Below are 21753 nucleotides of genomic sequence, written 5' to 3'. Positions count from 1 at the left end.
GATCTCAGCAATCAAATGGATGTACCTTTTAAACGCTTCCCCAGCACTTGTTCCAAGTCCAGTTGGGGGGATGGCAGCCAAGAAGACAGCCCCAACGTTTTTGGAGAGACCCTTTATTAAGATATTGGATGAGGTGTCGCAGAAGCATTATATTTTGTTGTTTCAGAGAAGAACTGCCAACAAGGTCACTCACCCTGCATAGGAGGCGATAGCAATGCTAGTGAGCACCAGCTCACTTCATAAGAGAATGGGAATCCAGTGTAAAAAAAAATGACCATCTTCGTGCAGCCAGGGTTAAGTCACCCTTTTCATTTTGTCACCAAACACCCACTCATACACCCATCACATTTTCACAGGGCACTGACTCAGAGCCACCTCACTCTGAGTCCCAGTACTCACCATCCTGCAGACCATCCCCTCCCCGACCCCGAACCCCACAGCCCTGCTCCAGTGGCATACTCATTCATTCTAGTTGGTCGCCAAGTTCTTAAATATTGATCAATCCACTGACTCAAAGCAGTCCTGTAGGAGATCATCAAATTCCTCAGACCAACAGTGCATGACTGTTACTCTGTTACACTTAGTTGTTACACTGTGGCTCTGTGGACTGAGAAGTAAAGGTGCTGGATAGCTACTAGCACCTTGATTCATGATTTTTATTTCAACATGAATTTTCTGTTGCTTCTTTATCTATGTTTAGTACATATAATTCATTAACTGTAGCCCTTTGAACTGTCCAGTTCTTCTGGAAAGCGCAAGTCACTTTTTTCCTAAAGTATGAACCTGAATCGAATTGTCCTCCTTTTTTGTAATATTGCCAATATGATAAAGGCCCAAATTAAAACTCAAGTCCTATTTCTGATCAACAGGCCAGCTGTGTCTCCTGATTGACAGACAGTATATTTTTTGGCTATTTTAAGACTTTGAGTATTCTTTCATGTTCCCTCCTATATGACTGGACTTTAGCCACGTATAACTTTTGTTCAATTAAAAATTGGTTTCTTTCTTCTGTCCACTCAGAGCAATTGTCCATGAATGACAGAACTGTCTTATTCCTGTGTCCTGCATATCCCACCACACCTCCACTGCACCACACCTCCACTGGATCAGGGTAAAAACCCTTTCTTTAACCCCTTGTATTTTGAAGAAATATTACACAGTAATAGGTATACGTTTCTCCAAAGCACAGTCACCCAAAGAGTAAGGTAAATAAACTGTGGTTAACAAAATAAGTCAAAGATTGCATTAATTACATTAAAGGTAATGGCTTATAAGGATGCCAGAAAAGGTGGTGAACCTGAAGATTGGAAGCATCTTAGAATCCAGCAAAGGAGTGTTGCAAAGGTAAATTTGTGAAGTTGGAATTTCGTGTTGGTAAAGATGTAAAATAAATTGTAAAACATGCTAGAGGAAAAGCAAATTGCAGTGCCCCTTTAAAAGCTGGTGTTTGAAACATTTGTGTCAAAAATTTGGTTATGTTTACTTTAGCGATGGAAAGCAATAGGTATATACCGCAGGGCAAGAATTATAGATGGGGGAAAGGAAATTATGATGTGATCAGGCGAGATTTAGGATGCATGGGATTTGGAAGGAAACTGCAGGGAATGAGCACAATTGAAATGTGGAGCATGTTCAAGGAACAACTAATATGTGTCCTTGATAAGAATGTGCCTGTCAGGCAGGGAGGATGTGGTCAGTGAGGGCACTGTGGTTTACTAAAGAAGTTGAATCTCTTGTGAGGAGGAAGAAGGAGACTTATGTAAAGATGAGACGTGAAGGCTCAGGCCGCTTAAGAGTTACAAGTTAGCCAAGGTGGACCTAAAGAGAGAGTTAAGAAGAGTCAGAAGTGGACATGAGAAGTCTTTGGCAGGTAGGATCAAGGAAAACCCTAAAGCTTTCTACAGTATGTTAGGAATAAAAGAATGACTCGGGTAAGATTAGGGCCAGTCAAGGACAGTAGTGGAAGTTGTGCATGGAGTCCAAAGAGATAGGAGAGGCGCTAAATGAATATTTTTCGTCAGTATTCGCACAGGAAAAAGACAATGTTGTCAAGGAGAATACTAAGATACAGGCTATTAAACTAGATGGGATTGAGGTTAATAAGGAGGAGGTGTTAGCAATTCTGGAAAGTGTAAAAATAGATAAGTCCCCTGGGCCGGGTGGGATTTATCCTAGGATTCTCTGGGAGGTTAGGGAGGAGATTGCAGAGCCTTTGGCTTTGATCTTTATGTCATCATTGTCTACAGGAATAGTGCCAGAAGACTGGAGGATAGCAATGTTGTCCCCTTGTTCAAAAAAGGGAGTAGAGACAACCCTGGTAATTATAGACCAATGAGCCTTACTTCTGTTATGGGCAAAGTTTTGGAAAAGATTGTAAGAGATAGGAATTATAATCATCTAGGAAGGAATAATTTGATTAGGGATAGTCAACACAGTTTTATGAAGGGTAGGTCATGCCTCACAAACCTTATTGAGTTCTTTGAGAAGATGACCAAAGAGGTGGATGAGGGTAAAGCAGTTGATATGGTGTATATGGATTTTAGCAAAGCGTTTGATGATGTTACTCACAGTAAGCTGTTGCAAAAAATACAGAGGCATGGGATGAAAGGTGATTTAGCGGTTTGGATCAGAAATTGACTAGCTGTAAGAAGACTGAGGGTAGTGGTTGATGGGAAATGTTCATCCTGGAGTTCAGTTACTAGTGGTGTACCGCAAGGATCTGTTTTGGGGCCACTGCTATTTGTCATTTTTATAAACGACCTGGATAAGGGTGTAGAAGGATGGGTTAGTAAATGTGCAGATGACACTAAAGTTGGTGGAGTTGTGGACAGTGTGGAAGGATGTTGCAGGTTACAGAGGGACATAGATGAGCTGCAGAGCTGGGCTGAGAGGTGGCAAATGGAGTTTAATGCAGAAAAGTGTGCGGTGATTCACTTTGGAAGGAGTAACAGGAATACAGATTAGCGGGCTAATGGTAAGATACTTGGTAGTGTAGATGAGCAGAGAGATCTTGGTGTCCATGTGCGTAGATCCCTGAAAGTTGGCACCCAGGTTGATAAGGTTGTTAAGAAGGTGTATGATGTGTTAGCTTTTATTGGTAGAGGGATTGAGGTTTGGAGCCGTGAGGTCATGTTGCAGCTGTACAAAACTCTGGTGCGGCCGCACTTGCAGTATTCCATACAGTTCTGGTCACCTTATTAAAGGAAGGATGTGGAAGCATTGGAAAGGGTGCAGAGAAGATTTACCAGGATGTTGCCGGGTATGGTGGGTCGGTCTTATGAGGAAAGGCTGAGGGACTTGAGGCTGTTTTTGTTAAAGAGAAGAAGGTTAAGAGGTGACTTAATAGAGGCATATAAGATGATCAGAGGTTTAGATAGGGTGGACAGTGAGAGCCTTTTTCCTCAGATGGAGATGGCTAGCATGAGGGGACACAGTTTTAAATTGAGGGGTGATAGATATAGGACAGATGTCCGAAATAGATTCTTTACTCAGACAGTAGTAAGGGCATGGGATGCTCTGCCTGCAACAGTAGTGGACTTGCCAACATTTAGAGCATTTAAATAGTCATTGGATTAACATATGGATGATATTAGAATAGTATAGGTTAGATGGGCTTCAGATTGGTTTCACAGGTTGGCGTAACATCGAGGGCCAAAGGCACTGTAGTTCTACTCTATTCTAAAGTCAAGCATAGTCTTGACATGACAACTTTTTTTTTAGTTTAACCCAATCAATTTAAAGCGGGCACTGAGATACTAAGAATCTATAAAATTTAAATTTGATGGTGTTAACAACATCAGACCAAACCTATTGGAGGAAAATTGATTGATCATCACAGGTATAAAAGAGAGTGCGGGGGGAAAAACAGCAGAGCAACAAAAGAATTGCCACTTGTCAAGCCTGAAGAGGGAGAGAGCAGCTCTCAACTCTACGAGCTTCAGATATTTTTTAAAAGAATGCACCATCTAACCAGCAGAAGGTACCAAATCAATATCAACAGAGGAATTCCAAAAGATTCTGAAAGCCACAAACCTGGTCATATATTTGAGAGTGCCTGAATTCCATTTTTATATATTTTTTGGTTAATGAATGAGTATTGTATTTACTTCAACAGCGTTCTATTAGGATCCCATTTTTTCAGTATGTTCCCAGTTTAATTAACATTCCCTGTTGGTTAAGTAAATAAATTGTGAAGTGCTCATTTTAAAGTGTCAAGTATTTATGTTAACCACTAACTGTTACTGAAGAACAGTTCACACCTTAACAGTTTATGAGGCAAGGTATTCCTCTTTGGGGGATTCGACATTACCTCTCAAAAGGGGGTCAACTGCCACATTGTAACAGGAGGACCAAGAAACTGATGAGGAAAGAGAAAGAGAATATGAATGTAAACAAATGAGGCACATAAAAGAGGATTGTAAATTTTCTTTAGGTACACGAAAAGGAAAACAAAACTAAGACAAATGTGGACCCATTACAGGTGGGTGCAGGAGAACTTATAATAGAGGACAAGGAAATAGCGGATAAGCTTAAGTTATTTTGCATCTGTCTCCCAAATCTCCCAAAAATACAAGACAGTCAAGATGCTTGTGAAACTGAGGCACTAAAAGAAATTAATATTAGTAAGGAGGTGGTACTTGAAAAGTTAACTGAGTTGAAAGTTGATAAATCCCTTGATTAAGTGAGCTTCATCCCAGCGTGTTGAAGGAGGTGGCCATAGTGATAATGGATGCAGTGGTGGTTATCTTTCAAAATTCTATGGATTCTGCAAAGATTCCTGCAGACTGGAAAGTAACAATATTTAAAAAGGAGGGAAGGGAGAGAATAGAGAGTTACAGACTTCACTATAGTTGGATATCAGTAGTAGAGAAATGTTAGAAACTATTATAGAGGTTGTGATAATGAAGCATTTGGAAAATAAAGAAAAAAATTGCACAAAATCAACATGGATTAATGAAAGGGAAATTATAGTTAACAAAACTGTTGGAGTTTTCTTGAGGACATTTCTTGTAGCACTGATAAAGGAGAACCAGTAGATGTAGTATATTTTTATTTTCAGGAAGTATTTTGATAAGGTCATACAGGACATTAGTAAACAAGATTCAAGCGCATGGGATTGGGTGAAATAGTATGGACTGGGAGTCAGACAGAAAGCAGAGAGCAGGAATAAACAGATCGCTATCAGCAGGTTGTTACTAGTGGGGTACCACAAGGATTGGTACTGGGACCGCAGTTGTTCACAATCTATATAAATAATGTGAATGTGGGCACCAATTGGGTAACACACTATTGAGGAAGGGAGTGATTGGATAACTATAGCCCAGTTATTGATGCCAGCTGTGAGTAAATTCTTAAATATTTGTAATATGGTGTGAAGCACCTGATGTTCACCCTATTGCCACATTCAAATGCAAAACTTGGGGTCTAAGCTAACTGCATATCTTGGAATTTCTGGTCTGGTCCCTAACAGATTATTTATATATGATTTGGACTTGGGCATAAAGAGGGTAAAGCTAATATTTCTTGATGTCAAAGGCATGGTAAGCTGCCAAGTAGCAAAGGAGGATTATAAAAGAATTGTCAATCTAGATTCTGTGCACATGTCCTGCAGAAGGACTTGAATGACCGTCAATGAAATGATACATCACAAAGAGATTACACCGAATGTGTTCTGTTTCTTATTAATTATTTGTATTATTGAATTGATTGTCAAAACTGTTTACTTTAAATATATTGTACTTATCTAAAAGTTTGTACATCTTTCAGCTCTGTAAAGGCATTATTCATTTATGCAGTCTGCTCTGCATTTATCCTACCTGATTCACACTTCAATAAACAAGCTGCAATCGTATTTCTGTTCAACGTGGAAGATATCCTCCGTTGCCTCTTTGTGCCCACAATTGTTGCTATCCTCTGTTGCTGCTTCTTGCCCATAACGTTTTTTGTCCTTCTCAGCCTTCTTGTCCCTACAAACACTGCCATGTCTCGAGATCTCCTCATGCCAACAAATACTGCCATCCGCCTTTTCTTGAGCATGCCGACCAATAAATTGTCTGTTTCTTTGCCTAGATGCATTCTCTGTTTTATTTTATTAACATATGTCACCATCCTACCCGATCTTTTTTTCATCCTTTTCATTGTCGCCACCATCTTGAAACAACGCACACAAAATGAATGAATTGTTGTCAATAACAAAAATATTTGACATCTACCAACCAAAACTTAAAAATCATGATGCTGTGAGACATTTGCTATGTTACAGGACACTTCTCTGAACTCATTTGCAGAGAGGGATGAAGAAAGTCTGTAATGTAGATAATTTGTTCCTGATTGGAAATGGAGCCCAACTCGAACATGTGTGTTGTTCTGATTTTTTTTTCCAAATAGTACTAATTACTACTACTATAAATTACTATGGTTCGAAACAGTTTAAGGGGGATTATGGGGGTGAATCTAGACTTGAGTGATTTTAAATCTACCGTCCAGATTGCTTCCCATTGAAGTCCTTTCTATGACTGTCCGCATCTACTTAAGTCTCAATATACTGATGCATTGTAGGTTTAATTTTAAACATATTTCTTGCATTCCATTCTTATCCTTGTGAATGTTATAAAGTTTTGGTTTCAGCTGCTAATAATGATTCCAACATAAAGCAGGGAGATTCTGTGTTGTTAGCTGGAGAGTGCAGCACAATTGGCTCGAAAAGAGACAGATCAGCCAACATTCCCACTCTGATCACTGTTAGATTCAGAAACATCTCACATGGCTACTAACAATCTCATGTGTAGAATAGTTATTACCTGTGGAACCTATCCACGGTACAAGTCGGTGTCTTTCGGAAAATGTTGGAATTAGATCTGAGTTTGGTGAGGCCTTAACATTGAAGGAATCAGTTCACAGCCTATCTTCTGGATCCCTTTAAAAAATTCTACATCATTTCTATGATATGCAGACTAAAACATTACACAGTATCCTTTGCACCAGATACAACTTCAACATTAGGCATTGAAAGAGAAGTATGGTAGCCCTAATCCCTACTTGTTGATTGATCTTTTCTGCTTTGTTGCCACCTTTTGGCCTTTGAATTTCTGCCAGGGCTCTCTCTCGGGTCCATAAACCCAGCACAGCATAGAACACAAAGTGGGTTCAAGTAGTAAAAGCATGGCTGCTTTAATCCATGATTTTAAGGAATTGCTTACCTTGCATTCAGTGCTTGAGATGTAGAACTGTTTGAAGTTTGCTTTGCTCAATGTTTTATTTCACTTTTGTTTATTATATTAATGAGAAGGTTGATGTGACATCAGGAAAATTACTGTGACATCACAGAGAAGCTATTACTCCTGTGCTTTTCTGAAAAAAATACCATTTCCCAAGGTCAGTATCGACTATTGTGAATGTGGAGCTCAGTACTCTCACAGATGTGGCAGATGTGGATAGCTACATGGATAGGTATTATTTGTAACGATCGCTATAAATTTGTGAGTGTAATACGTGAACAGTTCCTTACGCAAATGTTATGTGGGGATACTTACACTGATATGAGTGCACTTCTATATGTAGTACCAGTATACAAACTGATCTTTTACAATGTGACTCTTCAGCCACTTACCTCAAATCATCAGTTGCATACTCTCAGACTGCTTGTCTGAATTCAGATCCTGAGTGAGCCACAATTTTCTGCAGTTTAACAAGGATGATAAAAGTCGCTGACCCAGATACGATCAGCAATAGCAAAGATATTATGCTTATTATTGTTATGCTTACAGTTGCCCACAGATGTTCTGTGAGCTTGTCAGCAGCAACCTATGGTTATAAGAGATCCTTTTTATAGTGTAGCAGCCTTTGCAAGGAATCTGTGAACAGGGCATGTGACAACATCAGCTTTAACCAAACAGTTTGAAGAATCTGTTCTGACATGGGACACAAAATTTATCTGCCGTGATTTTTGGGCACGGAGACTGCAAATCACAGAGCACATCGGCAATGAGATGGGGAAGATGCAAAATTTACCCACCTCCATTTTGATAGCAATAGCTTTGTGGCTTTGAGCAACTTCCACCCAGTTTGTGGAGAATGGAAACAGGATAAAGATGATCAAAATCCAGAACATGGCTACCAGAACATGGCAGCAGAGCTGACAATGATCTCATACGATTAGTGAAAATGATTGAATTCAGCTGTACATTGCACTTCTGAGCTAGCATACTGCACACCTTTCCCACTGCTCAATGCACCACATCCTCATCACTAATTGAGCAAGATATCCTGACATCCCAACATTCTTATACTCCACTCATACAAACCTTCCAGTCACGCCATCTCTAGACACATCTGCAAACAACGGGTCAGCTTTGGTAGGGACATCAGCCAAGCTCAATAAGACACAGTCCCTGATACTTTGCCCACTCTCTATCAAGAGAAGGTCACCCACAATAGAGGGATATAAAAAGGGCTGTTGGAGGTCTACTCCTCCATCACATCTGATGAGATGGTCTGCAAGCTAATAGAAGGTCAACTGAGCAGATGATGCCTGATACTGCTGGGACCATTTTGGATTGCTGCCTTACGTACCTTCTGCACTCACGCCTTTCCTACATCTTGAGTGGACCAATCTTCTGCTTTCTCCCCATTCCCCCTTCCCTTGCACTTTCCCTTCCCTTGTGTTTTATTGCTTTCCATGGCCAAGAACTCCAACTGCTTCACCCTTGTCACCTCTTATGAAAAGTCAAGAGAAAGAGCAGACTTTTGAGAAAGAAACACCATTACTCAGCCTAACCTTTGCGCCACCCAGCTCAGATTTTATCACAGCAGCAACCTGGAAGCTAATTTAGAGCCGGGATCTGTATGTGTGAACCACTGGGCACAAATGGCTCTGCCAGATCAGAGAAATATGCCAATTCAGATGTGAACTCCGCAAGGGTGAGGACACAGACAAGTTCTGCAGCAGGGGACTTGGATGAGAATCTTGTAGTGGAGGGCTACAGGAAAACACAGATGTATACCCAAATTATTTGGTACTTTGAGCCTGTCAGGTACTTTACAGTCTGACAACGAATATGGATTAATCTGGCCCACAGTGGCAAGGGTGTCATCCTCCTCCAGTTAGTTGTTTAATTGTTCTTATCTTGCACTGATGAGCTGGACTCCTCCATCATTGAGAAAGGTTGTGCAGGACACAGCATTCCCCTACAAGCGTGAAGAATCTCTCAGCTGCATACAGTGTAGATCCTTCTCTCTGACTTAAGCAGTGAAATCTTTACTTCAGTAGAGACGTTGTTACATCCTGCCATGAGCAATTAAACAACTAATTGGAGGAGGAGGAGGCTCCACAAATAATACCTTTCTCAATGATGGAGGAGTCCAGCTCATCAGTGCAAGACAAGACTGAAGCATATGCTACAATTTTCAGCCAAAATTCCCAAGTAGGTGATCCATCTCAGCCTCCTCCTGAGGTCCCCAACATTACAGATTCACAATTTCAATTTGATCCACTTCTCACATCAAGAAACAGTACTGGATACTGCAAAGTCTGAGCCCTGCACAATTTCCAACATAGTACTGAACACTTGTGCCCCAGAACTAGCCGTGCCCCTAACCAAGCTGTTCCAGTTCAGCTACGACACTGGATACTACCCGACAGTGTGAAAAATTGCTTAAGCGTGTCCTGTACACAAAAAGTAGGACAAATCCAATCCCGCCAAATACCATCCCTTTATTACTCGGGTTCATTAGTAAAATGATGGAAATGTTGTCAACAGTGCTATGAAGTGAGACTTGCACAGAAATAATCAACTCACTGATGCTTGGTATGTGTTCCGCCAAGGCCACTCAGTGGCAAGCACTTGTGCCTGGCCATCACCATCTTTAAGAGAGAATCCCAACCATCTTCCCATGATATTTAATGGCATTATTTTCACCAAATTCCCTCATCATCAATATCCTGTGGGATTGCCATTGACCAGAAACTGTGGCTACAAGAGCAGCTTGGAGGCTTTGGAATTCTGTGATCAATAACTCAAGTACTGTCTCATTAAAATATGACAACCACCCACAAGGCTTAAGATTGTGATAGAATACACTTAAATTGAATGGATGAGTGCAGCTCCAATAACACTCAAGAAGTGCAACACCATTCAGGATAAAGCAGTCCACTTAAACATTCATTTCCTCCACTGCTGTTGTACAGTGGCAGTGTAAACTCTACAAGATGCACTGCATCAACTTGTCAAGCTTCCCTCGACAACATCTTCTGAACCTACGACCTCTACTATCTACAAGTATGAAAACAGACAGATGGGGAGGCAAACTGCAAGTTCCCCTCCAAAGTATGCACCATTTGACTTGGATTTACACCACTGTTCCTTCACTTGCTGAGTCAAATACTGGAACTCACTCCCTAACAAAACTGCAGGTGTACCTACACCACATGGACTGCAGCAGTTCAAGACGGCAGCTCACCACCACCTTCTCAGAGGCAATTAGGGATGAAAGCAGTTGCTGGCCTTGCTATTGACACCTATATCCCATGAAAGAATCTTTAAAAATATCATGTTCCATAGTGTTGCATGTGGATCTGTGGCTCTCACAGAGAGTGCTCTGGAGGGGAGATGGCAGTGTTCCCATGTATTTAATGCCCTTGTCCTAGAAATTGTGTGTTTGGAACATGCTGTTAAAGTAACCTTGCAATGCATCTTGTAGATGGGCCACACTGCTGCCACTGTGCTATGTTTTGGAGGATATGGATGTTGAAGGTAATGGTTGGGCTGCCAATCAAGCAGGCTGTTTTGACCTGGATGGTGTTGAGTTTCTTGAGTGTTCTTGGAGCTGCAGTCATCCAGGCAAGTGGAGAGTATTCCATTACAATTTGCCTTCTAAATGACGAATAGGCTTTGTGGAGTCAGGAAGTGAATTACACACAGCAGAATTCCTAGCTTTGACTTGCTCTTGTAGCCACACTATTTATAACGATCAAGAAGATTATTGACTGGATTTGTCCTGTTTCTTGTGTAGAGGACACACCTGGGTAATTTTCTACTTTGTTGGGTCGATGTCAGTGTTACAGCTGTATTGGAACAGTTTGTTTCTGGACATGGCAACTTCTGCAGCACAAGTCTTTAGTACTATTGCTGAAATGTCGTCAGGGTCCATAACCTTTGCAGTATCCAGCACCTTCAACCCTGCCTTGATATCACGTGGAATGAACCAAATTGGCTGAACGCTAGCATTTGTGATGGTGGAGATCTCCAGAGGAAACCGAGATAGATCATCTACTCTTGCACTTTTGGCTGAAGGTTGTTGCAAATGCTTCATCCTTGTCTTTTGTACCAATGTGCTGCCTCCATCAGAATAAAGAACAAAATTCAGCCCGGGAAACAGGCCCTTCGGCCCAACGAGCCCGCGCCGCCATCTCAACACCACCAGTCCACCTCTCTACCCATGACCCCTATCTAATGTTTTATGGCCATCCAGATTGAGGGAAACTGATTTAGGGACAATTTATTCCTGCCAATCAGCCTAACAGCACATCTTTGGGGCGTGGGAGGAAACCGGAGCACCCAGAGAAAACCCACGCAAGCACGGGGAGAATGCGCAAACTCCCACAGACACTGGCCCAAATCCATGTGTCTGCACAGCAATCAGCGATAGTCACAGAGCTGTCGTCTTGCCCAGTATCTTGTCCAGTTTAGGCACACACTGACGACATGAAGCACTAGGCCAATCTCAAACAACCAAGAGCAGCCCCAGTACGACCCATCGTGTGTATGCCCCTCGTTGGACACGAGGTGGACCGACTTAAAACCTGTGAATGAAAAGAGAAAAAACATTATTATCATACTATACCCATTTACATTACCAGGAACGCCCCAATGCTAATGACCCTTATTTAAAAGGTTCTCCTATATCCACCCATCTCCAACTCAGTCATGTGCCTGTCTAAGTTACTCTTAAAGGACTCTAGCGTGTTTGCCTCCACCACCTTACGTGGCAGAGCATTCCATACCCCCACTACCCTCTGTGTGAAAAACCTCCCTCTAATATCTGTGTTGTACCGCTCCACCCTCACCTTAAGTCCATGGCCCCTTGTCCTACGTGTCTCTATTATAGGAAATAGCTTACCTCTGTTTACTCTATCTATACCCTTCATAATCTTATATACCTCTATTAGATCCCTTCTCAGTCGGCGTCTTTCAAGGGAAAAGAGCCCCAATTTCTTCAATCTTTCCACATACCCCAGTCCTTCCATGCCAGGCAACATCCTGGTAAACCTCCTCTGCACTCTCTCCAGAGTCCCCACGTCCCTCCGGTAGTAAGGCGACCAGAACTGTACGCAGTACTCCAAATGCGGCCTAACCAACGTTCTGTACAACTGCAACATTAGACTCCAGCTCTTATATTCTATACCCCTTCCTATAAAGGCTAACATACCATAGGCTTTCTTCACCACACTCTCCACTTGCACTGCCACCTTCAAAGACTTGCACCCCCAGGTCTCGCTGCGACTCTATACACCTTACGGGCTTACCCTTTATCATATAACTTCCCCCTACATTATTCCGGCCAAAATGCATCACCTCACATTTATCCAGATTAAACTCCATTTGCTATGTATCTGCCCAATCAACCAGCCTATCAATATCCAGCTGTATTGCCAGACACTGCTCCTCACTGCCCGCCAATCCAGCCATCTTGGTGTCATCAGCAAATTTGCTGAGCACACCACCTACTCCCTCTTCCAAATCGGGGATATTTGTGGAACTTCATCTTGCAGTGAGTTGTCCACCAGCAGTAAAACTGATATAGTAGCAGAACTGCAGAGCTTAGATCAATTTATCGATTGTGTGGTCATGTAGCTTGGCGTATTACTCATTGTTAATACTGTTTGGCACAGAAACATAGAAAATAGGAACAGAAGTAGGCCATTCACCCCTTCAAACCTTCTCCACTATTCATTATGATCATGTGTGTGCAATGCCAACAATCACTTCTAAGACTGATGCAACAGTGATGGTCAATTGGGTGAGGAATGATAGACTGTTGTCCAGGCATAGACTCAACATCTTCAGTAGAGGAGGTTTAAAAGATGCAGAAGATAACATGCATTAGATTACAAGACTTCAGTTCTTAAAGTAGAGGAATGAAAAAGATTTAATATCCAATAGACTTCACTTTTTTTTTATCAGATGCTGAGAAGCCTACAGACACCAAACAAATCTGGGCAGAGGATGATGTGCCAAAGGGGTCAGAGTTTGATGATATCTGGGATCCAAGACAACAGCCTGAGTAAGTAATTGAGGCATTAAGCTGTGGATTTCTATGTACTATACAGGATACAATTTGTTTCATATCACCCTGTCAATATTAAAACCTACGTTCAAAACATTTCTATCACATTCATCTGTCTCTGATAACTAATGTTCTTGGAATGGATCATCAATTTCACATGTATTTAATATCCTAAAATATTTTATTTTGTCTCTTAAAGTAAGCTCACAGTATGCTAACATATTTTCTTACATTCCCTGCACTCCTCCTAAAGAGATATTATACCTACCTGATGAATGCAAGATGAAAAGCTTTGGCAACATTTCTCTGTTCCGCAATATTCAATTTTTTTATTATCAAGCGACTGTTCTCACAGATTTAATATTATTCTTACAGTCACTTTTCCAATATAGGAACAGGAGTCAACGACTGAGCCAATTGATCCTTGAGCAAATGACATAATTCAGTGGGATCATGAATAATCTGTGACCTAATGCTCTTTACTTTCCTTTTGCCCCATATTCCTTTACAGTTTGAAACTATTAGAAATCTATCAACTTGTTATGACTTCCACCACCCTTTGCACATGGGAGTGTTTCCTGGGACTGAATTTTCAGGTTGGTGAGCATTCAGCTCCCATCATCCAGAGAGTCAGCGGGGAAAATATCCCCAGTGACTCAAGATCCACTGCCATTTCACACTTAAATGAGTGTAAATTGACAGCAGGCAGAATTTCCATCCTCACTTGGAAAAATGTCCGACCTTAAAGAGATATTGACCAGTCAGATTGGTGGACAGCTCTCCAGCCCATCCAGGCACAGCACTGTAGTGGCCAAAAGAGGTGCTGCAGCGCCATGTAGTCCATGGAACTGCTGTGCTGATAAATACCAGAGGACCGAGGGAAGGGAGGGAGACTAGGAAGTTGCGAGTGGGGTGATCTCATTGTTGGTGCCTAGGTCAGGGAGGAAAGGGAGGGATGGAAGTCTCCGTTCTATGAAAGACTGAAGAGGTCTTCCCCAATGGAAGTGCCCAACCCCCTTTACTGAAGGAGCCTTCCAACGGAGGTGCCCTTACTCCCCTACCCCTCACCTGCTGCCTCAGAAACCACTGGGGAAGAGCGTAAAATTCTGCCCTAATTTCACTGCTGAAAAGCCTGACTGTAATATTTAGGATGTGGAGATACCAGCATTGGACTGGGGTAAACACAGTTAGAAGTCTCACAACACCAGGTTAAAGTCCAACAGGTTTATTTGTTGGCAAAAGCCACTAGCTTTGAGAGCACTGTTCCTTCATCAGGTAAGTGGGATTTCAGTTCACAAACACGGCATATAAAGACACAAACTCACTTTACAAAATAATGGTTGGAATGTCAGTCTTTACAGGTAATCAAATCTTAAAGGTACAGACAATGCGAGTGGAGAGAGTGTTAAGATTAAAGAGGTGTGTATTGTCTCCAGCCAGGGCAGTTAGTGAGATTTTGCAAGCTGAGGCAAGTCATAGGGGTGGGTATTAGTCATGGGTATTAATTACATCATCCAGTACTTCCCTGGATTGGCGATAGTACGACATCTTCTCTGGAGCCTTCAACACATCATCGATGAAGACGAACATCACGCCAAGGTCATCTCCACACCCCCGCTTCTTGCCTTCAGACAACTGCACAACCTCAAACAGACCATTGTCCACAGCAAACTAACCAGCCTTCAGGAGAACTGTGACCATGACGCTACACAACCCTGCCACAGCAACCTCGGCAAGACGTGGCGGATCATCGATATGGATGCCATCATCTCATGCGAGAACACCATTCACCAGGTACACGGTACGTACACTTGCGACTCAGCCAATGTTGTCTACTTGATATGCTGCAGGAAAGGATATCCCGAGGCATGGTACATTGGGGAGACCATGCAGACACTAGACAATGGATGAATGAACATCGCTTGACAATCACCAAGCAAGAGTGTTCTCTTCCTGTTGAGAAACATTTGAGTAGTCACGGGCATTCGGCCTCTGATCTTTGGGTAAGCATTCTCCAAGGCGGCCTTCACGACACACGACAGCGCAGAGTTGCTGAGCAGAGACTGATAGCTAAGTTCCACACACATGAGGACAGTCTTAACCGGAATCTTGGGTTCATGTCATAGTATCTGTAACCCCCATGACTTGACTGGGCTTGCAAAATCTCAATCACTGTCCTGGTTGGAGACAATACACATCTCTTTAACCTGTGCTTAACCCACTCTCTCCAGACTTGATTAAGAACATAAGAAATAGGAGCAGGAGTAGGCCATCTGGCCCTTCGAGCCTGCTCTGCCATTCAATAAGATCATGGCTGATCTGTCGTGGCTCAGTTCCACATTCCCGCCCTCTCCCCGTAACCCTTAATCCCCTCTCTTATCAAAAACCCATCAACCCGCGTCTTAAAAATATTTAGCGAGGCAGCCTCCACCACCTCAACGGGCAGAGAATTCCAGAGATTCACCACCCTTTGAGTGAAGAAATTCCTCCTCAACTCCATTCTAAACCGCCCCCCCCCTTTATCTTGAGGCTGTGCCCCCTAGTCCTACTGTCCTTTCTGAGCAGGAAGAGCCTCTCCACCTCTATCCTATCCATCCCATTCATCATCTTATACATCTCAATGAGATCTCCCCTCATTCTTCTAAACTCTAACGAGTACAAGCCTAGTTTATTCAGCCTCTCCTCATAGCTCAACCCCCTCAACTCCAGCATCAGCCTAGTAAACCTCCTCTGCACTCCCTCCAAGGCCAAAATATCCTTGCGTAAGTATGGCGCCCAAAACTGCACACAGTACTCCAGCTGCGGTCTCACCAATGCCCTATACAGCCGCAGCAAGACCTCCCTACTTTTATATTCAATCCCTCTCGCTATGAAGGCCAGCATCCCATTTGCCTTCCTGACCACCTGCTGTATCTGCAAGCTGGGTTTTTGCGACTCATGCACAAGGACCCCGAGGTCCCTCTGCACTGTCGCCTGCTGCAGTTTTTCTCCACGTAAGTAATAATCCTTCCTACCATTATTCCTACCAAGTGGACCACCTCGCACTTGCCAACATTAAATTCCATTTGCCAGTTCCTGGCCCATTCGCCCAGCCTATCTAGATCCTTCTGCAGACTCTCCACACCCTCCGCGCAATTTGCCGTTCCACCAATCTTGGTGTCATCAGCAAATTTCGACACCATACACTCGGTTCCCTCCTCCAGATCATCTATATAAATGGTAAATAGCTGAGGCCCCAGCACCGACCCCTGGGGCACTCCACTAGTCACCAACCGCCAATCCGAATAGCACCCATTGACCCCCACTCTCTGCCTCCTATTTGACAACCAGTCCTCTATCCACGCTAACACCCTACCCCCAACTCCATGTCCCCTGACCTTCTGCAATAACCTCTTGTGAGGTACCTTGTCAAACGCCTTCTGAAAATCAAGAAAGACCACATCCACCGGCTCTCCTCTATCCACCGCCCTAGACACATCCTCATAGAACTCCAGTAAATTTGTCAGACACGACTTCCCCTTAACGAAATCGTGCTGCGTCTGCTCTATCAAGCAATTCCCCTCAAGATTACCTGTAAAGACTCGCATTCCAACCATTATTTTGTAAATTAAGTTTGTGTCTTTATATTCCCTGTTTGTGAACTGAAATCCCATTCACCTGATGAAGGAGCAGTGCTCCGAAAGCTAGTGGTTTTTGCTACAAAATAAACCTGTTGGCCTTTAACCTGGTATTGTGAGACTTATTACTGTGTAATATTTAGGGCATGACCTCTACTTTGAGATTCCCTAACTTTCGGTAGTAGTTTATCTCTGTCAACTCACGGCATGGTATCAGTGGTTAGCATTGCTGCTTCACAGCTCCAGGGACTTGGGCTTGATTCCCAGCGTGGGTCACTGCCTGTGTGGAGTTTGCACATTCTCCTTGTGTCTGCGTGGGTTTCCTCTGGGTGAACATAGAACATTACAGAGCAGTACAGGCCTTTCAGCCCTCGATGTTGCGCCGACCAGTGGAACCAATCTAATGACCCTCTAACCTAAACTATTCCAATGTTATCCATATGCCTATCCACTGACCATTTGAACGCCCTTAAAGTTGGCAAGTCCACAACTGCTGCAGGCAGGGCATTCCACGCCCTTACTACCCTCTGACATCTGTCCTATAATTACTACCCCTTAATTTAAAGCTATGTCCCTCATGTTAGCCATCACCATCCGAGGAAAAAGGCTCTCACTGTCCACCCTATCTAACCCTCTGATCATCTTGTACGCCTCAATTAGGTCATCTCTTAACCTTCTCTCTAACGAAAATAACCTCAAGTCCCTCAGCCTTTCCTCATAAGACCTTCTCACCATACCAGGCAACATCCTGGTAAACCTCCTCTGCATGCTTTCCAATGCCTCCACATCCTTCTTATAATGCGGCGACCAGAACTGTACGCAATACTCCAAATGCGGTCACACCAGAGTTTTATACAGTTGTAACATGACCTCACGGCTCCGAAATTCAATCCCTCTACCAATAAAAGCTAACACACCGTACGCCTTCTTAACAACCTTATCAACCTGGGTGCCAACTTTCAGGGATCTATGCACATGTACATCGAGATCTCTCTGCTTGTCAACACTACCAAGAGTCCTTCCATTAGCCCTATATTCTGTACTCCTGTTACTCTTACCAAAGTGAATCACCTCACACTTTTCCGTATTAAACTCCATCTGCCGCCTCTTGGCCCAGCTCTGCAGCTTATCTATGTCCCTCTGCAAACTGTAACATCCATCCTCACTGTCTACAACTCCCCCGACTTTGGTGTCGTCAGCAAATTTACTAACCCATCCTTCTACACCCTCATCTAGGTCATTTATAAAAATGACAAACAGCAGTGGCCCCAAAACAGATCCCTGAGGTACACGACTTGTAACTGAACTCCAGGTTGAATATTTCCCATCAATCACCACCCTCTGTCTTCTATCAGTTAGCCAATGCCTGATCCAAACTGCTAAATCACCCTCAATCCCATGCCTCTGCATTTTCTGCAGTAGCCTACCATGGGGAACCTTATCAAACGCTTTGCTAAAATCCATGTACACCACGTCAACTGCCTTACCCTTATCCACCTCTTTGGTCACCTTTTCAAAAAACTCGATAAGGTTTGTGAGGCACGACCTATCCTTCACAAAACCGTGTTGACTATCCCCAATCAATTTATTTCTCTCTAGATGATTATAAATCCTATCCCTAATAATTCTTTCCAAAACTTTGCCGACAACAGAAGTAAGGCTTACCGGTCTATAATTCCCAGGATGGTCTCTACTCCCCTTCTTGAGCAAGGGGACAACATTTGCTATCCTCCAGTCTTCCGGCACTATACCTGTAGGCAATGACGACATGAAGATCAAAGCCAAAGGCTCTGCAATCTCCTCCCTAGCCTCCCAGAGAATCCTCGGGTAAATCCCATCCAGCCCAGGGGACTTATCTATTTTCATACTCTCAAGAATTGCTAACACCTCCTCCTTATGTACCTCAATCCCGTTTCCGGTGCTCTGGTTTTCTCTCACAGTCCAAAGATGTGCGGGTTAGGTTGACTGGCCATGCTAAAAATTGCCCCTTAGTGTCCTGAGATGCGTAGGTTAGAGGGATTAGCGGGTAAATATGTAGGGATATGGGGGTAGGGCCTGGATGAGATTGTGGCCAGCGCAGACTTGATGGGCCCAATGGCCTCTTTCTGCACTGTAGGGTTTCTGTGATTCTGTGAAGTCAAAGCTCGACTTCATATCTTGAAAATTATTACCAAACCATCCCTTAATCTTGGAAACTGAGAGCCGCAAAACAAAATATCAGCAGAATCAAAATTTCTTACTCTGTAAAAGCCACATAAAGTGTTCATGTTTAAAAGTAGGCCAGGAATATAAATACAAATTTTGTTAAGGGGCTGGTTTGTAAGTCATAGAATCTGAAAACCTAATTGGGAACTGTTTTCTCCTGAGTTAAAAAGATAGAATTACATACATGATAGGCTCACTATGATAAAATAAGCACTCCATTTCCTTGATATCTGCATGAAATAATATCTGCCTCTATCATCGAAGAAAACAGCTTTCTAACCACCAGCTGTGTTCAAATTTAACAGCAACATTATAGTTGCTTTTTCCTTGAGTCTGAATTGGTGCATTCCCATTGGAGTTAGATTGTTGGGAAACTCTGGAGACTTTAGACTTATCATCTTCAACTTGAGAATCAATATTGATGTATTCTCTTAATTTCCATGATGGCTTTTTAAAAATATTTGGTGTATCTTTCCAGCCCTCTCATGTCAGCCCCACCTAACTCTTTCCATCCCTGAGTCAATGTTGATGTAGAAGCATGGTAAATTGCAGCAAGAATAGGCCATTCAGCCCCTTTAGCCTGCTGTGCCATTCAATAAAATCACAGTTGATCCATAAATCTCAACACCATATATCCCCACTCTTCCCCACTTGAGACCTTTAGTGTCTAGAAATCTATTTTCTTCTTTAAAAATTTAGTGATTCAGCCTCCACAGCCTCCCATGGTAGAAGAATTCCACACGTGCACCACTTTCAATGAAGAGGTTTCTCCTCATCTCAGTCCTAAATGGCCTACCAAGTATCCTGAGACTGTAATCCTTGTTCTAGAACCCCCAGCTGGAGGAAACACCATTCCTGCATCTAGTCTGCCCAGTCCTGTCAGAATTTCATACATTTCAATTAGATCCCCTCTCTTCCTAAGTTCCAGCAAGTATGGGCCTAGTTGACACAATCTTTCCTCATATGACAATTCTTCTCTCCCAGGAATCAGTCTGGTGAACCTTAGGTAAGGAGACCAAAACTGCACACAATACTCCAGGTGTGATATCACCAAGGACCTTTATATTGTGCTTCTGTACTCAAATCCTCTTGCAATGAAAGCCAACATACCATTTGCCTTCCTAATTGCTTGCTGCAACTGCATACTTGCTTTCAGTGATTAGTGTACAAGGACACCCAGGTCCCTCGCTACATAAATATTTCCCAATCTTTTGCCATTCATTAGTGAATCCCTTGAAGAGTATAGCCGGTGTAGGAGTAGAGTTAAGAGAGAAATTAGAAGGGCAAAAAGGAGACATGAGATTGTTTTGGCAGATAAGGCAAAGGAGAATCCAAAGAGCTTCTACAAATATTTAAAGGGAAAAAGAGTAACTAGGGAAAGAATAGGGCCTCTTGAGGGTCAACAATGTCATCTATGTGCAGATCCACAAAGGATGGGTGATATCCAAAATGAATATTTCTCATCAGTATTTATTGTTGAGAAAAGCATGGATGTTAGGGAACTTGGGGAAATAAATTGTGATGCCTTGAGGAGTGTACATATTACAGAGAAGGAGGTGCTGGAAGCCTTAAAGCGCACCAAGGTAGATAAATCCCCGGAACTTGATGAAATGTATCCCAGGACATTCTGGGCGGTTAGGAAGTAAATTGTGGGTCCCCCAGTAGAGATATTTGAATCATCGATAGTCTAGGTGAGGTGCCTGAAGATTGGAGGTTGGCAAATGTTGTGCCTTTGTTTAAAAAAGGCTGCAGGAAAAAGCCTGGGAACTAAGGCCAGTGAGCTTCACATCTATGGTGGGTAAGTTGTTGGAAGGTATTTTGAGAGACAGGATCTACAGGCATTTAGAGACACAAGGACTGATTAGGAACAGTCAGCATGGCTTTGTGAGTGGAAAATCATGTCTCACAAATTTGATTTTTGAAGGGGTAACCAAAAAGGTAGATGAGGGCAGTGCAGTTGAAATTGTATACGTGGACTTCAGCAAGGCCTTTGACAAGATACCACATGGTAGGTTGTTGCATAAGGTTAAATCTCATGGGATCCAGGATGAAATAGCTAAATGAATATAAATTGGCTTGATGACAGAAGCCAGATGACAGAAGGTGGTTGGAGAGGGATGTTTTTCAAACTGGAGGCCTGTGACCAGCAGTATACCTCAAGGATCAGTGCTGGAACCACTGTTATTTGTCATTTATATTAGTGATTTGGATGAGAATATAGGAGGCATGGTTAGTAAGTTTGCAGATGACACCAAGATTGGTGGCATATTGTACATTGAAGAAGTTTATCTCGGATTACAACGGGATCTTGGTCAATTGGGCCAGTGGGCTGATCAATTGGCAGATGGAGTTTAATTTAGATAAATGTGAGGTGATGCATTTTGGTAGATTGAACCAGGACAGGACTTACTTAAATAGTGGTAGGGTGTTGGGGACAATTACAGAGCAAAGAGATCTAGGGGTACAGGTTCATAGCTTCTTGAAAGTGGAGTCACAGATGATCAGAGTGATGAAGAAGGCATTCAGCATGCTTGGTTTCATTGGTTAGAACATTGGGATGTCTTGGTACAAGACATTGGTAAGGCCACACTTTGAATATTGTGTACTGTTCTGGTCACCCTATTGTAGAAATGATGTTATTAAACTA

The 21753-nt window shown here is 42.7% G+C and overlaps 1 protein-coding gene across 1 annotated transcript in view; it reads left to right on the top strand.

The window, feature by feature from the left end:
* Positions 1-21753, top strand: part of LOC145342090 (dynein axonemal assembly factor 6-like) — an 82786-nt gene that overhangs the window by 30190 nt on the left and 30843 nt on the right. Inside the window, exon 4 of the mRNA XM_080187304.1 lies at positions 13182-13281. Within this exon, the coding sequence (XP_080043430.1) occupies positions 13182-13281 (100 nt within the window). The remainder of the gene's footprint in view (positions 1-13181; positions 13282-21753) is intronic.

Source organism: Carcharhinus amblyrhynchos, chromosome 4 (genome assembly GCF_965287045.1).
Source record: "Carcharhinus amblyrhynchos chromosome 4, sCarAmb.v2.hapA, whole genome shotgun sequence".
Classification (NCBI taxonomy): domain Eukaryota; kingdom Metazoa; phylum Chordata; class Chondrichthyes; order Carcharhiniformes; family Carcharhinidae; genus Carcharhinus; species Carcharhinus amblyrhynchos.
This window is presented reverse-complemented; position numbering and strand designations above follow the sequence as displayed.